General features: G+C 35.2%; 1 protein-coding gene across 2 annotated transcripts in view; it reads left to right on the forward strand.

The window, feature by feature from the left end:
- Positions 1–21,729, forward strand: part of LOC117121295 (set1/Ash2 histone methyltransferase complex subunit ASH2-like) — a 22,546-nt gene extending 817 nt beyond the window's left edge. Inside the window, exons 1-13 of one of the 2 annotated variants that reach the window (XM_033266432.1) lie at positions 6,514–6,666; positions 7,418–8,209; positions 9,150–9,239; positions 10,007–10,095; positions 10,687–10,874; positions 11,916–12,005; positions 12,856–13,052; positions 13,609–13,820; positions 14,891–15,058; positions 15,965–16,158; positions 17,355–17,447; positions 18,743–18,841; positions 20,359–21,729. In XM_033266432.1, the coding sequence (XP_033122323.1) occupies positions 7,428–8,209; positions 9,150–9,239; positions 10,007–10,095; positions 10,687–10,874; positions 11,916–12,005; positions 12,856–13,052; positions 13,609–13,820; positions 14,891–15,058; positions 15,965–16,158; positions 17,355–17,447; positions 18,743–18,841; positions 20,359–20,538 (2,382 nt within the window). In that variant the 5' untranslated portion in view covers positions 6,514–6,666; positions 7,418–7,427 and the 3' untranslated portion in view covers positions 20,539–21,729. Of the gene's footprint in view, positions 1–6,513; positions 6,667–7,417; positions 8,210–9,149; positions 9,240–10,006; positions 10,096–10,686; positions 10,875–11,915; positions 12,006–12,855; positions 13,053–13,608; positions 13,821–14,890; positions 15,059–15,964; positions 16,159–17,354; positions 17,448–18,742; positions 18,842–20,358 lie in introns of those variants that run through there. The other variant, XM_033266431.1, reaches the window with a different exon arrangement.
- Positions 21,730–26,124: the final 4,395 nt, after the last annotated feature.

The raw sequence follows: 26,124 nt of genomic DNA on the forward strand, positions 1-26,124 counted from the left end.
TCATATTATTATTATTATTATTAATATTATTGTTGTTGTTGTCACCTTTATTATCGATATTACTACCCTATTATTACTAAGTAGGCCTAGTATTATAAGTATCATTATATTATTATTATTGTATTATTGCTATTATCACCTTCAATATCGTTATTATCACTAATTAGTTATTAAAATTGATATTTAAATATCGTTATTATTACCATACTAGTATTATTACTATTTTTTAAAATAAATATTACTATTAATGTTGTTGTTATTATTATCACATTTATTATCGTCATGACTAATTAGTATTATTAATGTAAATATTACTAATTTATTTTCGTTATTGTTGTTTAATATTATTGTTGAAGTAGAATGTTGTGAGTAAACAGAAGACGAACACATTAATAAACACTTTTTAATTCATAGGCAATAGCATTCAAATCTCTTGGTAGTGTGGTGGTCTTGTTTTACTAAAACATACTGTGTACTTTATTTCAATCATATATTGAAGAAAAAGGATGCAAAAACTTAGATTTACATTAAATAACTTGTGGCCGAGTTGACTGTAGAACGTAGCCAATTTTTTTGTGGCCGAGTTGACTTGTGGCCGAGTTGACTTGTGGCCGAGTTGACAGAAGCCGAAATTTTTGTGGCCGAGTTGACTTGTGGCCGAGTTGACTTGTGGCCGAGTTGACTTGTGGCCGAGTTGACTGTGGCCGAGTTGACTTGTGGCCGAGTTGACCTGCACCCTACTGTAGGTATCCCGGCCGGGCCTTCTTTCTGGCAATGGTAGTAGGCCTAGGCCTAGTTCCTCTGCTACAGTAGCCTTATGAGGCAAGCTTAGGCTAGCTAGTACTGTAAGCTTCTATTATTATTATTAGGCCAATGTCATATGCTAGCCCAGGCTAGGAAAATTTGTTACTCAAATTCTACTTTGTCTTTGATAGTCAATTGTGTTCTAATAATAATACCTGATATTATTTTTTATACAAAGCCTGCCTACACTATAGTAGCCAGTAAGCCTACAGTCAGTAGTTAATATTATTATTATTATTAAAGTCAGGCTCCGGAGGAAAACAATTTTTTTATATGTTGTAGAACTGATTTTTCTAAGACAGAACGGGGAAACGGTGAATGAGATACACAGATTTTTTAATATTTAAAAACAGGGGGAATAAGGTGTAAAAATGGGCAGTTACGCCCCTTTTTTCCCCCAGTTTTTAAATATTAAAAAATATATATTTCATTCACCGTTTCCCAGTTTTTCGTCAAACAACTTTTTTCTGTCTTAGAAAAATCAGTTCTACAACATATCAAAAAATGTTTTTCCTCCGGAGCCTGACTTTAAGATAATCGTAATTAAAATGATCATATATTTATTTTAATCTCTAAGTGGATATATTTACATACTGTACGTCGCTGTAAACAAATCAGTAATTGATATATTTATGTTAAATAATAATGCATGCGCAGTCATACTTTAATAGACATGCATTTTCAGCACTCGACATTAGCGTGGCCTCCCAAGCCGCGGTGATTTCCCCATGTTCACCACAGCACTAGGCCTAATTTTAAATTTATAATTTTGTTTTTTATTTTTTATTAAATGTAATTTAACTTTCTATAACAGCACAGCATGTAGTTCAATTACTAAATAAGTTATTAAATCATTGTGTTAACTTTTCAAAGAAAAGTGATATTAGGTCAAAGAGTAAAATTTATTAGATTATCACTCCCGCCCACGTAAAAAATTCTGGAAATATTGATGGGGGAATAAAAAAAAAAAAAAATTGCCGCATCAATTATTTAACAGCATAAAAATAACAATGCAATTTTGTGACTTCAAATACATTTTCTTTAAAAACTATAAAATTAAACCACTTTTTATACAATGTTTACTATTACTAGCCTAATATAAACAGTCCCTCCCTCATCGATTATAACAAGGGAAGTAATCTATTGTTAAAATTTTAAAAAATACTGCCCTCCCTCATCAATTTTTTTTTTATAGTTGATACTATGAAAAGTTTGCGAATTGTCCATGCATTTATTAACTGTGCTTGTACAATCTCCTTGCAGTTTACAAACTGTGCAGAATCCTGTACAGTTTTTCAAATTGTGCAAGATTTTCTTACACAATTTACAGACTGTGCAAGGAAGAGCTTGCACAATTTGCAAATTGTGCAAATATCTCAAACTCAAACTTTGCACGACATTTACATCGTTTACTAATGGACTAGAATGAAATTTAAAAATTTGTTATAAAAATTATCATTGAGGTTGTTGAAAAATAGGTTTGTTGTAGAATACTATAAAGAGACTTTTTTTAATGAATATCATCAGAATACCAAAAAATCAATGCCAATTTTGTGCCACAGACTGCCATACTGTAAAGTTGTTGAGTTTTTTAATTGCTTTGATGACACCTCAAAAACCAGTCCAAATTTACGCGGAAAATCGCTAGGAAAATAGGTGTGCAAAATCTTAATTATTGCATACTGTAGTACATTGTTTATATATTCTTAGGTCAAAGCTTATTTTCAGCAAAAATCTGTGCGGAAATCGGTCGTTATTTTCCAAAATGCGTGGAAGGACTTCTAAAGTACATTTTTTGCATGGAGGATATATTCGATTTACAAACAATTGGGCCTAAACGATCGAGCCCATTTCCAAGATGATTGGGCCCGATCATCCTGAAAATGGGCCCGGATAGTCTGGAATTGGGTCTAATCGCCTTTAGGTAAATTCATTTCATGATTGATTGATTGAAAAAAAAAAAAAAACACATCAACCCGGACTCCTGGGAGGAGAATTGGACGCTCTGTATGCAGAATAAATATTAAAATTGGAAGTGGATATATTTACGTTGCCGTAAACAAATCAGTAAATGATATATTTACATAATATGAAACAATGCATGCGCAGTCATACTTTAATAAACTTGCATTGGGCAAGTAAATGTAAGTAGGGCAAACAAAATTTTTTTTTTTGGCCTTATGGTCAGTTGGTATAGCTTCTTTGAAAGAAATTTATGTGGCCTGTATTTTAGGGTATAATTGGCCTATACATTTTACAGTATCTTTATATAAGGATGTTATGATGTGTAAGATGATACAACGTACAGTAGGTGTGAGATGTAGTGGATGTTTATTTAAAATGTGTGACTAGGCCCAGGCCCTAATTAATGGATCTAGAAAAGATTGTAGAAACCCAGATTGCCGATTGCCAGTTTGCCAACTCCAAAAAATATAATTCCCTGTTTGTCGGAATCCAGTTTGCCGAAAGTCAATTAAACTCAGTAAAATATTAACAGCAGCATGAAATTAATGATGGAGCATTTTCTTACCATGTATTGGCAAACTAAGTTTCGGCAAACTGGGTTTTTTCAAACTGGGTTGTCATGAATTCAGTGAACTGGATTCGGCAAACTGTTTTTCAGCAAAGTGGCCATGGACTTGGCAAAATGGGTTTCAGCAAACTGGATTTTGAAAAACTGGTCAAATACCCAAATTAATACATATTTCAATTCAGTCATAAAGTAACAGTAAAGTAAACTTGATTCTGATTCAAGAATAATGGAAAAGGGAACTCAAATAAAGCAAAGCTTTTAAGCTGAGACCATTGTGAAAGAATTAATACATACAGGTAATTAAAATTTAGGAAACACTATAATTATTTTATAATAATAACAATAAAGCTAAACAATAAATAAATAAATAAAATAACAAAAAAATAAATAAAAATTAAAAAAGTATTCAATCAATCAATCAATAAATCAATAAAATAAATTTTTTAAAAAGAAATAAATTTAAAGAAAAAAGAAACACAAACATTGTATTTACAGGTTAAGTACTTCAGATCAGATATAGACCTAAAGATGATCTATTGTGACATTTTATTTTTTTTTTAAATAAATGTAAATTTGATGATTGTTTTATGCAGACAGGAAGAATATTCTACAGTTTGGCGCCTGAGTAACTAATGGACTATTCCAAGAGTAGTATTTCTAAAATTTATTGTTAAATAGTCATTAATTTAATCTACATGTATATAATTTATTTGTCAACTTATCCATCAGTTAATCAAATTAATGTTCAATTTAATAATATTTCTGTAATAATTTTAGCCTACTGTAGTCTATTGGCCTAGAGGCTATGGAGGTTAACCTGAAAGCGGCCTAGAAGCAAGCTACAGACTAATCCATATTCATTAATTTTTAGTAGTGGTAAATAATTAATAATAAAGGAAATTTTTATTCTTATTTTTTTATTGGCAGCTACCGACCGACCGTATACCACACAAAACATCGGAATTGCCATACTGCTACTCCCAAAAAATACATTATGTTAAATCATAATCTAATAATATAAGTTAATATTAGTATCAATAGATTTTAAAACCTATACTATACGACAATTTACATGTCGACAAGGACGCAAAGCCCCGCCCACAAAGTCACAAAAACCTTAGACAATGGCGGCTAGACTTGCCGAGTTGGCGAACATTTTCTTTGCTATCAACCTTCTTTAAGAAAGATAGTTCAGGGTAGGCGTTATACAAATGAATCATATATTCATAGTGTTAATCTATTTCATGGAACAAGTGGGGAAATTATTGTAAAAGCCTCTGTATTTCGCTCCCAAAGGAAGAGAGAAAAGTCGCATTCAGTCAAATACTATGCTCACAGTTTAAAACGAGTGTGAAACAACATCAGTGACTCAAAATAAGTAAAAAGCACAAACTGCACACAACATCAACAGTGCGGAGCTCTGACCCTCTAACAAAGTGTGTAAACATAAAACAATTTTTTTCAAATTATGAATTCTTATTTTTATGAAAATTTGATATTCCCTAGGGAGATTAAGAATATGCTGTCATATTAGCTAAAATTAATCAGTTTATTGGCGTGGCAAAATCTATTCCAAGTTTGAAACATGGTATACAGTAGCAATAAGAGAAGCGAGAGGTTGTTACAGGGCAACGGTTAGTGTCAGGTTTAGCCCTGGTTTAATATGAAATTAGAAAGGGCGTCCTAAAACCAAGATGGTGGAGTATGAAATATTACCATAGAGTTACACAATAAAGATACTAGAGCGCTAACTCCTATGCATTCGATGTTTGAAATACAGTATGCAGAGTTGTGTGTGTACTATTAGAATTTGAAGAGTTCGCTCAAAACTCGCCTTTTAAGGACATGCCCCTTCGTGGCAGTACTTTTTGAAATAGGATTATGTTCCAACAACACCACGAGAGCTGCACCTCTTGCAGTTCTATGCTCTTTGTGTAAAGGTAGTCCTGTATTCATTACTAAACACATGGCTAATGAGCTGTTAGCCCATCGTACAAGTATTGGTATTGTTTGGTAGGGTGGCCAGTTCCTTTCCTTTTTGTACTGTACAGTACTTTAATTCTACCAAAATCATAAACAGTTTATGAAAATACTAACTACAGTACAGAAGCCCTGTAAATGACTCGTTTAGGATTGTGGATAGCGTCAAAAACCTACCATCCGTAGAACTCGGCAAGTGCCACATCTGCAGTATGTCCGCTTTCTTGAACTCACTTTCGTAGCCTGGCAAAATGCTGTGTTTATTTTTCGACACATGGCTCCCCATCTTGGCTGGTTAATAGTTGACTCTATATGGATGGATGAATCATGGTCAACAACTTCTGTATTTATGAGATATGCAGAGAGGACAGCTTGTACTGTGTATTAATAATACTGTATACAACCACCTATATTCATCTGGGTTTGTTTTCATTACAGTGAGGAAGTTTTTGCTTTACAGGTTAGTTTTATGACTAATCATCGCTTCATTTTCTGTGTCTTGGTTGAGAAAGACAAACAAGGTTAGCAAAGTCCCTTGGAAATCCAATCAGCAGTACATTATTTCCCAATTTACTACATAAATATAAAGTACGGTAAATAAAATTGTTAATGCAAATGATGATAAATATTTATTTTCATTATATAAACTGCTTTGATTGCTTTTTTTATAATATAAAATTTGAATTATAATTTAAATATTATGTAAGTATTGAGATAATTTCATGAAATAATCTTGTTAGAATGAGATTAGTTTTATCTTAATTTGATTAAGAGTTCATGTCTGTAGTAGTTCACTGCTTTGTATCAGAACGTGTAGTTTCGATTTGAGCAGTAACGTGACCCAGGACAGATTCACTCATGTGTGACCAGTCAGTGTTCTCTGCACAAGGCAATCCTCAAGGATAGAATTCACTGCTTTGTATTAGAACGTGTAGTTTCGATTCGAGCAGTAACGTGACCCTAGGACAGATTCACTCTTGTGTGACCAGACAGTGTTCTCTGCAGAAGGCAATCCTCAAATTTAGATGAGACCTGTACGTCCCCACATGCACAGATGACTGTACGTGACGTCGTTGCGTTTTAAATCTTACCTTCGGCGCGCAAATGAAAGCTCTGTAATTTCCTCTACATTTCTGATCATCTTAATCTTTAATATTTCCTTGAATTTGTTAAGAAAATACATCAATGGATGATGTTGAAAGATCCACTGTATAGCGCTAGAGCGTGCCAGCGATTGATGTGATTCTATCCTTGTGTCCCAGCAAGATTGACAAACAAGCCTGCAGTAATGTTGCCAGATACACACATCTCCTCTTGACGTCTCTAAATATAGATGATGAAAGCTAGGGGTATGAAAGATAAGAAATTGTAAACAAAATTTAGACAAAATTGTGTAGCTGATACACTTAATGCTAAATCTCTTGGGTGTATGTTTTAAAACGGCAAGGAGTGTTTAGATTAGGACAGAAAGTGATATTCTTTTGCACAGTCACTTAAGGTCATTTAAAGGATTTCTTTTGCATTTTGCGAAAAGGTAGTTCTCAGCTTTGAGTTTGGTTGTTGTGTCAGGATTCTATAATTTCCATTTGGTTTGTGTCCATAAACAAAGTGCTTTATGTTTATCTGTGGCCACCCGTGTATATTTTTTTGTAAGTCCTTGTACTTTCCAAGATGTGAATTTTCCATATACAATGAATGATAAAAAAACACCTAAAATATGCACCACTTCATATACAGTACAGTAAATGCTGCTCCAAATGTTAATTATCAAAGCACCATTATTTTTTAGTAATGGTAGCGCTGCCTAAACAAAACAGTTTTAATTTCTGAGTGTGTCTATAATGTTTTGTATCATTGGGACACTATTCAAGTTGAGTGATTTGTATTGTAATTGAAAAAGTATTTTTCAACTGCCTTTCTTTCTGTGCAGTATATTAACTTGTGATATTTTACTTGAAGCCTGCAAACTAGATTGACAAAAATCAAAGGATTTTAACTAATTTTCTCTTCTCTAATTTATATTTATTTTTAAATTATTTTTATTATTATTTTTTTTACTTTCTATTTGAATTAAAGATGAGGTGATCTTGTTATTTACAGCTCTGTTGCTATGGAGACTGAATCAGAAATGCCTATGGAAACTGATCAAACAGAGAAAACTGACAAAGGTACCTCCGAAAGTGAACCAATGGATTCAGCTGGTAATGAACTTGAAACCAAGGAACCAGAAACCAAGGAACAAGACACCAAGGATCCAGAAACAAAGCAACCAGAAACCAATCAACCAGAACTTGAGGAAAATATTTCCAAGGTAACAATTGTCCAGGAAACAAGTGTTAAAGAAACACTTTTTAAGGACGTGGTTATCCCCGAGACAAGTTCACCAGAACCAAGTGTCCAGGAAGCAGATAAAGAAATAGTGGAAAAGAAACTGGATAAAGTGGAAGCCAAAGAAATGGAAACTGACGAAAAAGGAACTGACCACATGAAAGAGGATGAAGAAGGAACTCACCTCATGAAAGAGGATGAAAAACAAACCGATGATCAGGAAGCCTCAGTCACAGTGGGTTTATCAGAAGAGGTATCTATGGATACACAGGAAACAACAGAAGTCACTGCGACAAGTGAAGTCGTAGTTCCGGTGGCTGAGCAGGAACCTGAGGTGAAAGAGACCGAAATGAAAGACCAACAAACCGAGAAAATGAGCGAATCCGAAGTATCAAAGTCAAAAGAATTCGAAACAAAGGAAGCAGAAACCAAGATAATTGATCCAGTTGATACAGCTTCTGAAACTACTGACAGTATCAGCACTGCCAATGAAGATGAAAAAGAAAACGTCTCGCAAGAGAGTGAATATGGAGATGAAAAGATGAAGGAAGAGGAGTGCTATTGGTAACTAAAATAATTTTTATTGTATAATTGTGTTCACAAGTAAAGAAACATTTACAGGAATGCAGTTGCACAACAATACAGTATTATGATAATTCATATGATTCAATCATTCAGGGGTATACCAATTTTTATTTATTTAAAAAAAATTATGTATGAAATATACAAAAACGGTCCCACATCATCAACAGACTTGTAATTGTAATTTTAGAATAGTGATTATGTATTGAGCAATTGTAAACCAAGTTCAAACACCTTCTGAATCATTGTAATTATATGTGTAAAAGGTGTTTTTAATCTTTACAAGCACCTTAAAATTGATGGAACATAAAGTAATTATTGCATGTAACACACCTGCCCTGCACTTTAAAGGTAATTACTTTCTGTGCCTTGACATCTGAAAATTAATAAGTTGGTAGTTAGTGAATGAGATTGTCCGCAGAGAGAGGCCAGTGTAGTAACAAACATTGGGGGATACAATACTATTATAATCCGATGTCTCAAACCTAGTTGAAGGTTGTTAATTGGTTTGTAATGTACATGAAGTTACACAGGGCAGTATCACTGTATGTAGTGTAGTATGCTTAAACTGTAACATTGATTCTCCCAGTGATTTCTGATTGCCTTTTTTTAAATTAATTAAATATTACTGAAAATTAATCCTTATTAGTGTATAGAATAATTGTTTTTCAAGAGTTGCTATATAAATACATTTATATATAAATCACTGAATAAATGAATTTAAACCTATTGTAATAATGACAAATGATATAAGAACAATGATTTATATATGGCCTATTGTACACTTGAGGTATTTATCAACAGCATAAATAATTAGAAACAAAAATGATATGCAATAAATTCTATCTGTCTCCCCTTCCAAAAAATTAATGATTACATGAATAAGAAGGAAGTTAATTCTTAATTATTATTTAATTTGCAGCGGCAAAGAGAGGACTTTAGAGGGCGTTGAACTTCAGTGTAGTGGTTGCCTGAAGTGGTTTCATGCAGGGTGTCTCTCAATCAATATTGGGTAAGTTCGGTATAAACAAATTATTTAAACTATCCAAGTAGAATAGTTTCAATAGGTTTTTGATTTTATTCTTAAAAATAAGCAAATCAACTTCAAAATCAATATATTTTTGTGATTCTATGGCAAACAATATATACTGCATATACTCGTATAAGACAAAGCTTAAAATAGCAAATTATGATAAAAAAAAAAACAGGTCTTATACACGCGACATACAAATATTAGGTTTTTTAAATCACTCGTCTGCAGATTGTCTGTAACATGGAAATTTACCACTGAATTAAGCTACTAAATGTTAGTATGAATGAATACAATTTTAAATACTGGGAAATAAGATTTTTAAGATTTAGCCCCACATTTGGCTCCATTTTTAGCCAGCTAGGTGCAGGGTCAAGATCATAAAGAGCAGCAAAAATGTATGAATTCCCACATTGAAAGGGTGTGGGGGGGTCGTCTAATACGCCCGACATACAAAAATCTTCCCAAACTTGGTTGTCGTCTTATGCGTGGGTTGCCTTATACGTGAGTATATACAGTAAATGGTAAATGAGGTACATTGTATAGCTTAATGGTTAAGATGCTTTCCTTCCAATCTTAAGGTCCTGGATTAAATTCCTGTGGCAGCAGGGTTTCTCTTCAAAACTAAAATCAACTCAACTCCTAAAGCCTCATTAACTTGCCTGTAATTAGCAAGTTGTGAATTAAATGATTATAAAATATAACATAAATACATTTTCATTATTTGTTTTACTTCGCAATCTTTTCAGTTACTGTATGTCTTTCATGACAGCGTATTCTTTCACTTGCCGTGTATGCCATCCGTCCAACACAGAGCAGTTCACCAAAAAAACATGTAGTAGGTATATTTGTAACCTTCTTCAAACAGTCAACAACTGTATACCAGTTTATAATTCTTCTACAATGTAATATTTTTATTACAATATTTTATCCAAAAATTTTAGATATTGATCAGTACAATGGGTAAGTTTTATTTTATTCTATTTGTTCTGATACGAATGCCCATTTCCAGTATACTCATGATAACGGTAATCACGCTTTCACAAGTCAAGGAACATAAAAAGTCGTGAAATTGATCAGCCAACCTTTGAAAAATTTGGAGTGGCACCCAAGATAGAGTAATGAATATCTATGTCATAATTGAGAAATATGGAATTGCTTAAAATGATTAAAATTTAAACACCTGTTAAATTTTTAAGAATGAATTGTACACTTCTAAAACAACATATGAAATTGATAGTGAGTGGCATATGTAATACCCATGCAAGAAAGAGCATAAGTGATCAATAATGTAGTTAATAAAAGTTGATAGCATTTATTTGTTTACATTTTACATATGATTTTCCATACTTACTAAAAGTATAATACCTAAATTAAAATGTTAATAGTGCAATAAATTTTATTCATTTAATGCCATTTTAAAATTCAGATTTCAGTCAGCTGTGTGTTGCTGCTCTTGCAAATCTCACCCATCAACAAAGGAAGGCTGATAAACCTAAGCGTATGTTCTCCAAAGATAAAGAACTCATACCCTACATCAACAGACACTGGGAGTATTTAAGTGCTATGTCTCGGAGAAGCACCACTACATGGCACAATTCAATAGTCAAGGCTATGGTACGCAAAATTTGTCAATTGTGTTCATTTCAGCGTATGGTGTGAAAAATAAGTCAATATAAACAAGTACAGATTATAATTATTGGGTAAAACAATGACGAATATGTACCAGAATGCTTGCTACATTGGATGTAGGCAAAATATGCCAAACTGATAGATTCTTAATGACCTCATCATTTGGATTCAACGTGAAGCTGTTGATCTTGTAGACATTAGGGAGTTTTTGCAACGAATACAAATGCGTCATCTTCATTATCATCATTTGTGCCAAAAGCATTCTTGAAATACATATGAGAGCTGAATGTGATCGTTGATTTGTGTAAGATGCATGGATGGCCTATGTTGGATTGACTAAACATTTGATGACTTAGCCGTATTGGTTTTTGTTTTGTAAGCTTGCGAAACCTCCCTATTGTGTTTTTGGTCACTAAAAAAATCCTTTTTACAATATTCTGAAAATGTAGGTTATGTTTCTTAAGGCCAACTCAGACGGAGTCATATGGCGCAGCCCGATGTGATTTATCATAGGGGACTGTCTCAGGGAAGTGTGTGAACATGTTTAATATTCTACGACTTGCCCCAACACAGTCACATGATCAGTGGTGGCACCAGGGTGTGGGGGGAAGTAGGGGATTAAGCCCTGTCTCCCCCCCCCCCCCCACCGGAAAGATCAAGCTCCCCCATTGGACAGCTCGTCAAGCAGTTGGACTAAAAAATATATTAAAATAGGCCCACGCCAAGCCAACACATGTCTGTCACCATCAGAGAGTGTCATTTCTGGCCATCCAGAGGTTCCTATTCTTAAAAAAATCTCATTTGGTAGAGGGAATACCCTCAAACCTCTCCCCCAGCTTGGTTAGACAGCTCAGCCCAGCCCCCCGAAAATATATCCTAGAGCCGCCACTGTACATGATGACTTAATGCATTTATGTTGATAAATCGTGCCGGACTGTGTCATACAGGTCTGTGATGGGCTTTGTTTGCGAAAGGGATCTTATACAGTAAGTCACTAATATATTTATTATTGCTTTCTTGTTTCAGAGCAATCAAGACCTTTTCATTTCAAAGGAGAAACCAACACTTGATGATGAAAATGAAGAGGACTTCCCACTGTTTGGACTTGCAGATGATGTAAGAAAAACCTGCCTACATAACTACTTGCTTACTACTTACAGTACTTATTAGATTGTTAGATTGGACGAATGGATGGATTTATTCGATGTAAACACCAAGGATAACCCACAAAATAAGACTTATTTCCATTGGGGTCCTTCTTGTGGTGATTGGGCAGTACACCGAGAGACAGTCCCCTACTCTTTTCTGAACAGTGTACTGCGTTCTTTAACGTGCACACAGGCCATAATGCACACGGGACCAACGGCTTAAATGTCTCATCCGAAAGACGGTGCGCTATTCTAACTTGTATTTCAGCCCTCCAGCTGAAACTGGATTAGAGCAGCGATGGGAATTGAGCCGGGGACCTAGAGATTTTCATGGTACAGTGCACACACAGTGGCTACCACCAGTTTAGCCGACTGAGCTAAGCTTCCCTCGTAGATTGTCCACAGCCAAGTCTTAGCGTGGACCCTCCATTCATATTAGTTCTTATGTGCCAAGCATTATAATATAGAAGAAAGTTGATAATTTTGTAATTCCTTCAAAAATTGCATCTTGTTCGATGATTCTACCAAATTCACAGATTGTCTGAAGCCTCTAGGCTTGGAGATGACAATCCTGCAAATATGAGACAAGGTGCAAATGGGGCTTAAACCGAAGTGGAAGTGTCAGTCATGTGTTCATGCAAGAACTTAGAGCGAGCCCACACTTCTCTATCAATGATTAAAGGGTGTGCATTATATAGTTTCTATTAAGTCGACTTACTTGTGTTATTTTGTGAGTAAATGTGTATTGAATGAATAAATGAATGAATGAATTGTTATCTCATGGGCATATATAAATCTCCCATTTTTTTTAATTGAAGGATCTATCTAAAGTTGGTCCCAGCTATGAAAAACAGACATTACAAGGAAAAAACGAATTAGGCCAGAAAAATGGTTCCCTACTTACTGGATCTTTCAACTCTGGTAACCTAAGTTCTTCAGGCAAAGGTCGAAGTAGCAAGAGGAAAGGTGGCCTAGAGAGCAGTCAGAACCTGGTGTCCAGCAAAAAAACACGGAGGTAAGACTGGTAATGAAGGAGAAAATCTGTTGATACTTGCCATACTATAGGCGTGCAAAGGCATTTTCAGTGCTGGTGTACAGTAGATAAACTAAAAGGCACATGAAAAAGGCATTGATTGGATGTGGTCAATTCAATGACCTGTTCTGTATTTCACTTTCAGGAGAGTTAGAACCAATTTAAATGGAAATTATTTTTCCACTGGCAAAAGAAAAAACATGCAAAGATTTTACATAATATTGAAGTAAAAACATTATTAAATGCCAAAGGAACCTTAAATAATAACATGTTTTAAAATTAAATTATTTATAATATGTAAATTCATCTAAATACCAATTCTAAAGGATTGAGATTTTTCTCAGATATTCTGAAGACTATTCACACTTAAATACTGACCACTGTCTGCATGTGACCTAATAAGCATCTTTAAAATGTAAAAATTATATAAAAATTGCTAAGTCACTGATGATACATTCTTACAATGACCTTTAGAAAAGAAATGATATTTGAATTTTATAATTGTGTATATTTCTCTGATTTATTTCCATACATCCAGTGATCTTTCTGCATCCCAGAAGCTTCCACCTCATGGATACCCAATGGAGCATCCTTACAACAAGGATGGCTACCGCTACATCCTGACAGAGTCAGACCCTCATTCCCCAGCTACTACATTCGACCATGACCAGTTCATAGGCAAACCCATTCCAGCCCACTTGTACAGAGCAGCTCTGAGTACAGAGGTTCTTCTAGCACTGCATGACAGAGGTATGTATCAGTTCTCAGTGTTGATAAGGCTATGGTATATTTACAGTGATTATTCTCCTTCTGCAGATGCCACAGCTGGGGGCTTCTGGTGGGGTATTCTTAAGCATCATCTGCTACATATGTACTGGAACTATTGTATGTTCAGTATGTTCTTTCAATTGTAATGTACTCTAAATATTTTGCATCACTGTACATGGAAATGACAAGCACGTGGGGTCCCCAAGGAGGTCCCCAGCGATAGTGGCGCCAACAGAGAGCGCCATTTCCTAATTGGATTTGTCTGTAGGTCAGCATGATGGTGGTGCTGTTCCCAGTGTTTTCAGAAGGGCACTTGGAGAACGTTCTAGTTTGATTGCCAAAATTGAAATTTCTATTTTTAAAATAAATTGCAAAGCTGCAGCACTGTCTTTCATTACCACAGTTTTGACTGCCAAAACTGAAACTTCCATACTAAAATAGGTTTTACATGTGCAGTACCATCCTCTACTGTGCTGATTCCCATATTCTAAATTTACCCCTGGTCCCAGTATTGAGGTGTTAAGCAGTAGTCACAACAAGGAATCAAGTTCACTGGCAGGACCACCTCTTGAATTAAGTGTACTGCACTACTGTAAAAATGCAAGGAACATTAGGGCTATGTACGTCCATTTTTACAAACTCAATATATATATATAGATGTCTTTAACATGCACATATTTTTCATGTGTGCTCAGGTCAGCCTTTTTGCTCTTCACTTCCCCAAAACTCTGAATCGTCTACCTCAGTGGTGGATTTAGAGGGTGGCCGGCCTGGCACACCCCCCCCCCCACACTTTTGCAAAGTCAAAAAATAAAAAAGAAAGAAAAAAATCAAAATTGGTAGCCCAAAAGGCCTCAGAGGTTATTTTCAGGCATCTAGAACACAGCAATTTTTGCGAGGTCATGTCCCCGGACTGCCTAGAGTATTGTTATCTCGATCGGCCCCTCTTCCGGCCCTTTCCCCCTTTTGAACATCTCTGGATCTGCCCCTGTACCTCTCAATCGATGTAATCTTATATATGTTGATATTGGTTTACAATGTTTGTCTTGTAGCCCCACAGTTGAAGATTTCTGATGAAAGATTATCAGTGACTGGAGAGAAAGGCTATAGCATGGTGAGGGCGACACATGGTGTGAACCGTGGCTGCTGGTACTATGAGGTGACTATTGAAGAAATGCCTCCAGAGACGTGTACACGAATCGGATGGTCTCTCTCATTAGGTAATGCTTTTCTTTTGAATACAATTTAAGTACAGGTCTCCCTCCAATTAAAGACTACTTTTGGGACCGATGATTTTATGGTCTTTAGCAGGTTTGGTCTGTAATTGAATAATTAATCAGAATATTGCTTACTTGCATTTGCTTTGTTTGATTTTCCTTGTAGTATTAGGATATTTCATGGTTACTTTTCTTTTTGTTCATGTAAAGCGCATAGAGGCAATTTCTTGTACAATGCGTTATATAAGACTTACATATTATTATTTCACGTTAATAATAAGATAAAAGACAGTTGTTAATTTGGGACCACAGAAAAGGGGTCTTTAATTGGAGGAAAGACATGTATTTATTGAGAGCAAATGTAAGGATAGTGAGTATGACAACGATGTAGAAGATGACGAGGGAAATGACAATAATGAAGAAAATCATGATGATGGTAGTAATGATGTGCACATGAATTAAATAATATTTTATAATTATTTTATGATATAAGGATTAAGGTTATATTCGACTATGGTAATGATGATGGCAGTGATGATGAAGTATTTGATTATGGTGGTTAAAGGTAATGATGATGATAGTTGAAGTGGATGATAATGATCATATCATATCATTTATTTCGTCGACAAAGACAAACAAGATAACAAGATGGAAATACAACGTTTGAAAAATAAAAGCTAAAAGAATCATAAAAAAAACTTGACTGGATTGCTCAAAAGTAAAAACAAGTTCACCGTCAGGGTGCTCTTTGTGACTTCCTCAAAATTGAACTGACTAAGTTTTTGTGTACAGATACTTTTGTTGTGTGTTTTTTTTTTTTTCAAGATAATGTTGTTGATGATACATTGTGTATATGTTGTTGTTTTTAATATGCTTGACAATAAATTGATGCTCTTCTGAATTCATTAGGCAATCTGCAAGCTCCTCTTGGTTACGATAAATTCAGCTACTCTTGGAGAAGTAAAAAAGGGACAAAGTTCCACTGTAGTAGAGGGAAGCATTACAGTGAGGGTTATACCAGTGGTGATGTGCTTGGATTCCTCATCAAATTACCTGATAATCTACCACCAGAGAAACTCTTACCTCCCACCTGCAAGGATAAGGTGAGTGTCAAACTGACAGCCCCATCAAATGAAATCATAATTATGTGTTTAGCTAATGATCAACTGGCATGTCAGTGTGTAAATTGTGGTTACATGCCAAATTGTACTATACTACAAGATAGAGGGCAGTAGACATGGCTAAATGTAGACTCACAAATTCTTATTTAACATATTTTTAACTTAACATGCGACAGTGAATTTTTTGTCCAAACTGACTGTTGCGAGATTGATGTACCATCTGAAGAAGCAATGCAGATAAAGTGCCTTGCTCAAGGACACAAGTGAAATTCACAGGGAAACATTGAAACCCCGACCCCAAGGTTGGGTAACCAAAGGTTGGGTAACCAAACCTTTCCCGCTGCACGAAACCGCTTCCACCTAACATTGTACTAATTTCTCAACTTATATAATTAATAATTTTACAGCCTAAGGTGCTTATATGAACAATAGTAAACTACATGTTTATTTTGCTGGCTATAACTCAGATTTGCCCATTCTTAAGATTAGGTTAAAATTGCGCTTTCACTAATTATCATAGACATGCTGTGTAAAATAATAGGAAATGCATCCTAAAAAAAGAGTATGCTCACACTCACAGCCCTTATTTCACATGTTATGATATTAAAAGACTGCTTTTGAAAACAATTTGCTGAAAAACGTGAGTTCACGATAACTTCCAGAAATTGAGAATTGTTACTCCCTCTATGTTGCATGTTTATACGGGTACTCCACATAAGGCCTTATCAAAGAGTATAGAATTTGCAAGAGGTCTGATTTTGTATGCCTGTAGTGAAACGTTAAAAAGAGTACTACAATGAGATAAGGGGCGCCCTATTTGAATTTGAATATAGTTCTAAACTCGCCTTTTGACAGACGTCCTCTAGTTCATGGTAGTACCTTTTGGAATTGGATTACGTTCTAACGTAACCCCGATAGTCAGACCTCTTGAACTTGTAATATCTTTGGCGTTTATGCTGGCCTCTAGTAATTTCCACCTTTGTTGGCTTGTGGCTCAGGCACCGCTTACTGTACATGCACCACCAAAGGAGTGGCGAAAGGAAATTAGATGAATTCTACTGGCTAAACATGAAATGCCTTAAACTCTGTCCAAACTCACAAATTTTGTGTGACACAAAAATGTGATATGCCCATATTTGGGTGTAATATGACATCTCTATATTTGATTTTTTTTCTAGGCTTTGATAAAGTTCAAGAGTCATCTGTATTTTGAGGAGAAAGATCCAATTCAAGAAGTTGAGCAACGTCTACAGAAAGCTGAAGGAAGTCAGGTTAGTCAGACAGACAACAGAGAGGTTTAAGTTATGTACTGCAAGTCTATAGGTAGTTTTAAAAAAAATACAATAACATGCAATAGCTATACTGAACCATAACTGACCAAAAAACTGCTACAATGTGTAAGTTTGCAATATTCAAATATCCAAATATTGACTGCTTATGAGGGGGATGGTGAAATTTATTGCCCCGAGGTGATGTGGAGACTAGCCTATCTTCCCGAGAGGCCGAAGGTCCGAGAGAAGATAGCCTACGGTCTCTAAATCACCTCGGGGCCATATATTTCACCATTCCTTGAATCTAGAGCAGACAATATTTGTTTTATATACCTCATACATAGATTCTATGAGGCCTAAATAATGCTTGCTTTCTAGCCTAACCTAGAGGCCTACATACAAGCGTGGGCAATCCAAGAGTGTGTCTAGCTCTTCTTTGCTCATTTCCTCAATTTCAACAGCACCCATCATCTTCCAATATTTGTCCAACATTGACAAGACATATTTAATTTGTCTTTTGGTGCTTTTGCTATCGGCTTCATCAAGAAGTAATGCTAGGCCTAGGCTAGTCCTTCATCCAGGAGCTCAAACGACTAGGCCTAGCCTCATATTTTTTTATCAGACCTTTTTTTATCAGGGTCATGAAAATCTGGAGATTTTTTAAGAATCATAAAAAAATCTGGAAATTTACCAAAAAATTTGGAGGTCTCCAGAATTAACCAAAAGATGATGCAAGATACCAAAAAAGTCACGTCACTACAAATCATTGGACGTTGGTGATGACATTCCAATTGAAAATGGCTGCTTGTTTATTGCACCGCGACACAGTACATTGAATAATCACGATTAAATCAATCAAATAAAATTATGCATAAATCGGAATATTTTTGGAGAGGGGGTGGCCTGTGAAATTTGAAAATTACATTCGATTGGAGAAATGGAGATTTGTTTAAATATCGGGTGACACCTGACAGGATCGGGTGAGTTGGCAGGTCTGGTTTATCGTCTGCTCGCTGATCAGTGGCACGGCCTATGGCGAATCACTTTCGTCGTAGGCCTCGAGTTTGCACATGCGACAGGACAAAAAAGTACTATTTTTCCAGGGGAATAGTATTTTCGAGGGGAAATAGCACTTTCTATTGCCAATCAGATGCCTGAATCCATATACGAGGTATATAATAATATTGCATACCGTCAAGAATGTGACCTATAATTATTCTTTTAATTACTGTAACAATTTTTTTGTTATCATTGCTGATATTATCTTCATCATTGACTTTTATATTTCACCACAGATAATATTCTATAAAAATGGTGTGAGTCAAGGTATTGCATGGGAGGACGTCTATGAAGGAACATACTATCCAGCAATATCAACTTACAAAAATGCAGTGGTAAGAATAAACTGTTTACCATATATTTGTGTAAAAAAATTACTTAACAGAATTCTCGCTAGTATACAAATGCAGTTAAAAGTACAATTTGTTTACTGGATGTTGGGAAATCGGAATAAAGCCACCCCTGTCCAAAGCCACCCAACAGTGGATTATACCATTGTAATGTAGGGGTGGACAATGGGGTGTTTGTCTTGATGCTGGTCTCCAATAGGTTTCTGCTGCAGTGCTAGGAGTGTCTTTGTATCAGCTTTTGTGTATTATGAATTAGAAACTGGGTGTAGTCTACATAGGCATAAACGTCATCAGCTTCTAATGATGCAATTGAGTGGGGTTTTTTTTTTAAATTTTTATATGATAATATTGATTTATGTTTTTATACATACTTTCATTTCTATTGATATAATTAATAGACAGTATTTTATCAGGTAAAAAACAAGGTATACTTTACTTTTGTTATATCTTGTATACTGTAATGCAAGACTATATTTTCTTTTTCTCACTTTTTTGATTATTTATTATTCTTAATTGTATCAGAAGTAACAGCAATCAAAGTAAGGTGTTTACTATGTTAATGATTATAGTGGGATATAAATGCCTCTCAATCATAAATTTATCATGACTTGCAGTAGAAGGTAACTCAATTGTGGAAATTCAATTTGTCTGGCCATACATATAACATAAAGGCATTGTCATCGAAATGTCCTACTTATTCATTTTTTTAGTTCAATAATTAATAGTAATTTCTCAAAAAATTGTATTATAATAAAAAAATAATATTAATACTACTGAAAAAAGAAAAAAAGTTAGAAAAAATACATTTCCACTTAATTGCATAATTAAGAGAAGCTGTTTATGCCTGTGTAAGGGAAATTAATATTATGGTACACTGTAAAATGAATAAAATGTTGACTGTAAAAAAAAAAAAAATACATTTCCTTCTAGAAACCACTCAATTGCATCATTAGGAGAAGCTGATGATGTTTATGCCTATGTAGACTACACCCAGTTTCTAATTCATAATACACAAAAGCTGATACAAAGACACTCCTAGCACTGCAGCAGAAACCTATTGTAGACCAGCATCAAGACAGACACCCCATTGTCCACCTCTACCTTACAATGGTATAATCCATTGTTGGGTGGCTTTGGACAGGGGTGGCTTTATTCCTACATTCTTGTTTACCATGAGGATTGCCACCCAAAAACCATTGTACTGTTGCTAGGTATTAAACTGAGTAATTAGCATAAGAATGTGGCAGTATTGTATTGTATACAGAGGAGGAAGCCATAAATATTTTTACTCATAACTTTAGCAAGGAAGCTTTCAATGTGGAGAATAACAATACAGTAAATTTTCATTTTTTTTTGGTATTGTTTGGAATGGCAAGCCTTATATATGTGGCAAAAATGCTTTAATTTTTGTTTTAATAAACTCAATTCTGCTATTCAAGTTTGATTTGTTAGCTGTTGAATGTATTCTATGTACTACCAATATGATTTGATTTATTTTTTAGGTAGTGGCCAACTTTGGGCCTCATTTTAAGTACCCTCCTACGGATGTTGCTGAGTTTGAACCAATCCAGAATGCAGCTAGCCAGTCAGCTGTAGAGAACACACTCGCTGATATCCTCTATCACGTACAAAATGAAGATGTGTATATCGAAGCACAAAACTTGGTAGCTGCATGCTCTTGAAAAGCTAGTCGAGAAGAGTTCCAGTTGGGAGGGGGATAATCTGAAGGAGAGGGTTCATTTTGGAGGTGGGAGAGGGGGGTCACTAGTTGGGAGGCAGTTGGAAAGGTGGGAGGATGGCTGAAAATTTAGGAGTTACTGAGGAAGCCTGGGGAATTGTAGATGAGTTGAGAATCAGGAACAACTAGATAAACGTTATTACTTGATGTAAAGATGGTATGCAAGTTATTTTTTAATCAAACTCTAGTAAGATCAGGTGGAATATTGCTAATGTATCTTTATAGAGTATATATATAATTTTAATAACAATCAATGTTGTTAAAGATGAATTTCATACAAATTTGGAATTGATCAAAATGGATACCTACAAAAAATACCTTGAAATTTAAGAAAAAATTATTATGATTGGCATTGCTGTGCCACATGTTCATGTGATCTTCAATTATGTAGAGCCTCCATTTATTATGCTGTCTTCTATTGGCTGAAGAAAAAAGGGTTTCTGTTTCACTAACTCTGCCAAAGGAATTTATTTATTCAGTGCTGTCTGTCTGAAAAGGTAAAAAAAACAAGGTTATAAGGTCACAGAAATTCAATACTTTACCCACAAGCATTTATAATGGAATTGTTCATCATACATGGCCTGCCTATTGTTTGGTATTCATACACAGGAAGGAGGTATGCACTCATGGACTGACGCTGCAGTTCCTTGATATTTCACAGCAGGGCACCCATAACAAAGCCAGTACTGCACTGGAAAAAACTATTGTAAACTAAGGTATTTAGTTGGCAGAGTATTGGAAAGGCCCTCAAAAGGTATTTTTGCAGTTTATATTGTGGCAAAGACAAGCCAAACCAATCACTCATCTCAAGTCCTGTTTCGGAGATAATGACAAAAACATCCTGGAATGTCAACATTTTGGAAATCTAGTTAATTGCATAAAACTGACCTTTATACATCATGCTATGCTATTATTTTCCCCACTTTCACTGTTAACACAACAATTTTTAACGATTTGGTGATGGTTTCTGTGCGACATATTCTTATTTACTGATATTGGCTAAGGTATAATTCATTGATAACATTTTAAAAGTATCTAGATGAGATAATTAATGTCATAAATCAGAACATGTGGATGGGTAATTGAAATTACATAATAACTACATTTAATGTGGGGCTAATGCATTAAAAATTTCTGAAAATATACTTTATGTTTCTACAAACTGAAGCTGTTGGAACATTCTGATTGAAATTAATGGAGGGGAGATTGAAATTAATGGAGGGGAGATAGGAACATTCCTATTTTGTTATTGCTAACGTGTCTATACAAATTAAAAGCAGGTTTTTCAGGTGTTAACTTCCATAAACAGTTAAGAGACTTGGGCATGTGTTAATGATTGTAAATATATGTACAGTATTATGTATTGTGTGAGCTTTTTAAGCTTCCCTCTAAACATCTAATGATGATGAGATTTTTTATTAAAATAAACCTTAAATAAATTCAGTAATGAATATTGTACAGTATGTTCATTGTATATTATGCTGTTTTATTTAAGGTATGTGTCATTCATTTTTGCTTTTCAATATTCTCTTCGCAGTGTTACTGTCGACTTCACTCTGTCCTGTATAATGTTATTGAGGGTTGGGGTTGATTGTCTTACGAAGGTTAAGCAGTGGCAGATCTGGTATTTAGCAATAGGGGAAGGATAATGGGAGGTGAGAAGGATCAAGGAGGGGGGTGTGGTGGGTGTGGTTTTGAGAAGGGCGTCCCCTCCCATTTGAGGTTTGTTTGGAATTAGTAGACTGTTAGACGATCTTAGATGGCATCTGAAAAGAAGCAAGCTTAAAATACAAAGTGTATGTTTTACCAGAGTACACGAGAAGCACACACAAAAGACAAGTGACCATTATTTTTCTTTTCACGGTAAACGAAGGGGGTGGCTAGCCACCCTATTCACCCCCTCTAGATCCGCCAATGGTTAAGTTTTAGGCTACAAGATTAAGTATATGGTGCTAGCTTGGAGAATAAGGTACATAAGATGAGTTTAACCAGTGCCGGTTCCAGCTGCGATTTGGAAGAAGGGAACAGGATATCAATCCATTCGTACAATACTGCGGTGTGATAGCTTGTTAAAATGACGAAGAAGTTCCTATTGTAAAGTTGGCTATGGTTGGCTGAGATGAGTGTTGTGACCCCTTTCTCTGGAACCTTGCACCCCTCAGAAGATTTCTGTGGCCACCACTTTTTTAACTACTTGTGTGGACTTTTTTTTTTTACAAAAGCAGGGGTGACGCCAGGATTTCCCCGACGGGGGCGGGGGCCGGTGCCCCGACGAGGGGTAAGACGAAAGCAAAGTGGGCGTGATCGAGCTTCGATATATAGGTTCCGAAAGTGGTCCTGGGGGCGAAGTCCCCGAAAGTTTTGACAATTCAGGGTTTCAAAGGCTTATTAATCGATTTTAGAGTCTATTAATATGTAAAAAATACATAAATTGTTTTTCTCCCAGACGAATTGTGCTTTTTCTCCCCGACGGGGGTCCCCCCCCCGCTGGCGCCACCCCTGTGCATAAGTAAACCGTGTTCATGGTATACGAACAAGATACTACACATGTATCACTCGTGTATTAACCAATGTGGTACATTTAAGTTTTATTCTTTAAAATTATCAATAATTATTTTAATAATTTTTGAATTACTGTAATATTTGATCGAAATGGATACTGTTTACAAGATTGATCGTTTTTATAATCGTATACCAACCAAGATACCTAGGCCCGCTGGTGGAAACATGAACACTTACTTATTTCGTAACATATTTCATAAAGTGTTGAAATAGATTAAATATATTGTATTTTCGGATTGCATGAGCAATTAGACAGATGCAACTGAACATGTCCGGGGGACGACGGTAAAACCTATGACGGTATAGGAAATTTACATAATTCTTCAATATATTAATGATGATGATACATTTTGAAATATTTTCAGATTTATGAGTCATTTAATCTATTTTTAATCATTAGATTTGTAAACTCTTTTACACACAACTTCATTTTTGTACTAGCTTTTTTAGGGCTCATCATCGTTTATGTGTCGGTTAAAATCTTTAAACGAAAAACAGAAGTGCCAAATTTGGTACAGCTGTTACTATGGACATGAAGTTTAGAAAAATTGTTGGAAGCAAAACATTTTTTTTTGGAGGGAATAGGTGTGGAAAATTGCCAATTTGGCATAAAATCACAGGGAAACAATCAAACACCATGGTTCAGCCCAGGGAAAAAGTCAACCCCGGAGCTCAAAACCTTGTCTAATATGGAAAAAAAAAAAATTTAAAACTTACTGTTGTGTAACTGTCCCACTGGCTACTCAGGGAGCAGCTGCAGCATTTATAACGGTATCGCATAGGCTTCTGCTAGTTACAAGTTACTTTATCAATTTAGCATTTATCGATAGCCTTTGAAACTAAATGGTAACCTAGTATTTTGTTAGCGTAATACTTTGAACCTCATACCACTTGATTATGTTGCATCATATAATATTAGGAGGGTTGTAATTGTAAAAATAATAATTAATTGTGTATAGGTCTATATATAATTTATAATTTATTGTTATGTTAGTATAATATTCTGCTCTTTACCAAAGGCTAAGCAATTCTTGTCAAAATGACGGTGCTTGTGAAGTACATTGAACCCAAATACTTATGAAACTACAAGCCGGGATATGAAGGATTGTTATGTGAAGTATTCAACGGTAGTTAGGCCTACTTTTAAGACATAATTTCCAGACAATATACTGTCCATGCGTGACTAGAACTATTTAAACTTTGTTTCCTTTTCCACATCTAGCCCATAAGTCGTTTATCATATTTCTGTCCAATAATTATTAAGTAAATAATCTTGATGTTATTTTTATCTTAAATCTTGTCCTGTTGTAAACGTTTTGATGTAATGTCTTTCCAGTGTATTGCCCTACCATCGCTTTGCCTTATTTTTATTTACTGTAGTTTTGTTTTTGCTGTTAAGAACCAAGTTTCCCCTTCCATTTAGAGTTCCTCTCTTTTTTATTGTATGACCTTATTTTCATCCATTTTTTGTGTATTTAATTTCGATTTTAATGTGACAATAATTTTAATCCAATTACATTTCTAAATGTAATCTTTTCTATTTCCATGTTTGTGATATTTTAAAAAAAATTTAGTATATATTTTATTAATTTCTATCTACAGTCGTTACTGTTCTCATAGTTATGCTTGTGGTAAGCGCTGTCCTCAATATTATTGGAATCGCTTATTTCGTATTATAATGGTAACTAAAGGTGCTATAAATATTATGATAGAGTAATAATCTTTTTTTGTAATTAATGAAGGCTGTGGCAACACTAATTAAATGGTATTAATTACGGTAATAATTAACAGTACCAATTCACATCGTCGATTTACGTTATATTGTATAGATATATTATAACAGGCCCGTAGCCAGGTTCTTCCGGGGGGGGGGTGTGGGAGTGAGGTCCACAGTCGAAGCCTCGGTGGGGTCGGCGAAACCCACAAAGCAAGAGGATTTTTGTACTTTATGGGTCCAAATAATGCTATAAAAGCAGATATGTTTGTGTCTGGGTGGGTCTGCAGTGCATTAGTTGGGTTGGAGGTTAGTTAGTTAATCCTCTTCATGCTCATAAGCACATAAGGCAGTAACAAATGATTTCCATCGTCCTCTATCCTGGGCCATCCATGATATTTCATTGATTGTTTTTGACATCTGTTTTCTTTCTTCTTCCACCGTTCTTTTTCTTTTCCCCATTGGTTTCCATCTTTCTGCCTGTCTTGGATGACGATCATTTTTCAGTCTAAGCACATGACCCAGCCAGTTCCACCTCCTCTTCCGAATCTCCTTGTTTATATCATTTATTTGGGTTTTTCTCCTAATTTCCATGTTTGTTACCCGATCTGGCCACCTGATGTTTAGGATCCTTCTCAGGCACCTCCCTTCAAAACCTCTTAATCTTGATTCAACTTTTCGATTTGTTCTCCAACTGCCTGCTGCATATAAAAGGACTGACCTGACATTACTTGAATAAATTTTTAGCTTCGTCTTTAACATGATATGTTTGCTTTCCAAATTTTGTTTAGCATTTTGAAGGCATTTGTTGCAAGTCCAATTCTTTTTTTGTATTTCTGTTTCGATATCTCCGTTACTGTTGAGATTGCTCCCCAAATAGATGAAGTTGTCAGTTTGTTGGATTTTGTTTTCTTCGATGACTATTTCTTTTTCCATTTTCAGGTTGATTTTCATTATCTTTTTCTTGTTTATTTTAAGGCCAATATTTCTGGCTTGCTTTACTACTCTATCTGTCTTTCTTTGCATTTGTGCTTGATTTGCACTAATCAGACATATGTCGTCGGCAAAGTCTAGGTCTTCTAGTTGTCTAGTGAGTGTCCATGGTATGCCTTCCTTTTCTCTTAGAGTAACCATCTTCATTGTCCAATCAATTGCAAGCAGAAAGAGGAAAGGAGATAGTATGCATCCTTGTCTGACACCAGTTGTTACTTCAAATTTGTCAGTTGTCTTGCCCTCATGTAAAACACAGCAGGT

This window comes from Anneissia japonica, unplaced genomic scaffold (assembly GCF_011630105.1).
Source record: "Anneissia japonica isolate Jap-2015-1 unplaced genomic scaffold, ASM1163010v1 scaffold131_len961581_cov171, whole genome shotgun sequence".
In the NCBI taxonomy this organism is placed as follows: domain Eukaryota; kingdom Metazoa; phylum Echinodermata; class Crinoidea; order Comatulida; family Comatulidae; genus Anneissia; species Anneissia japonica.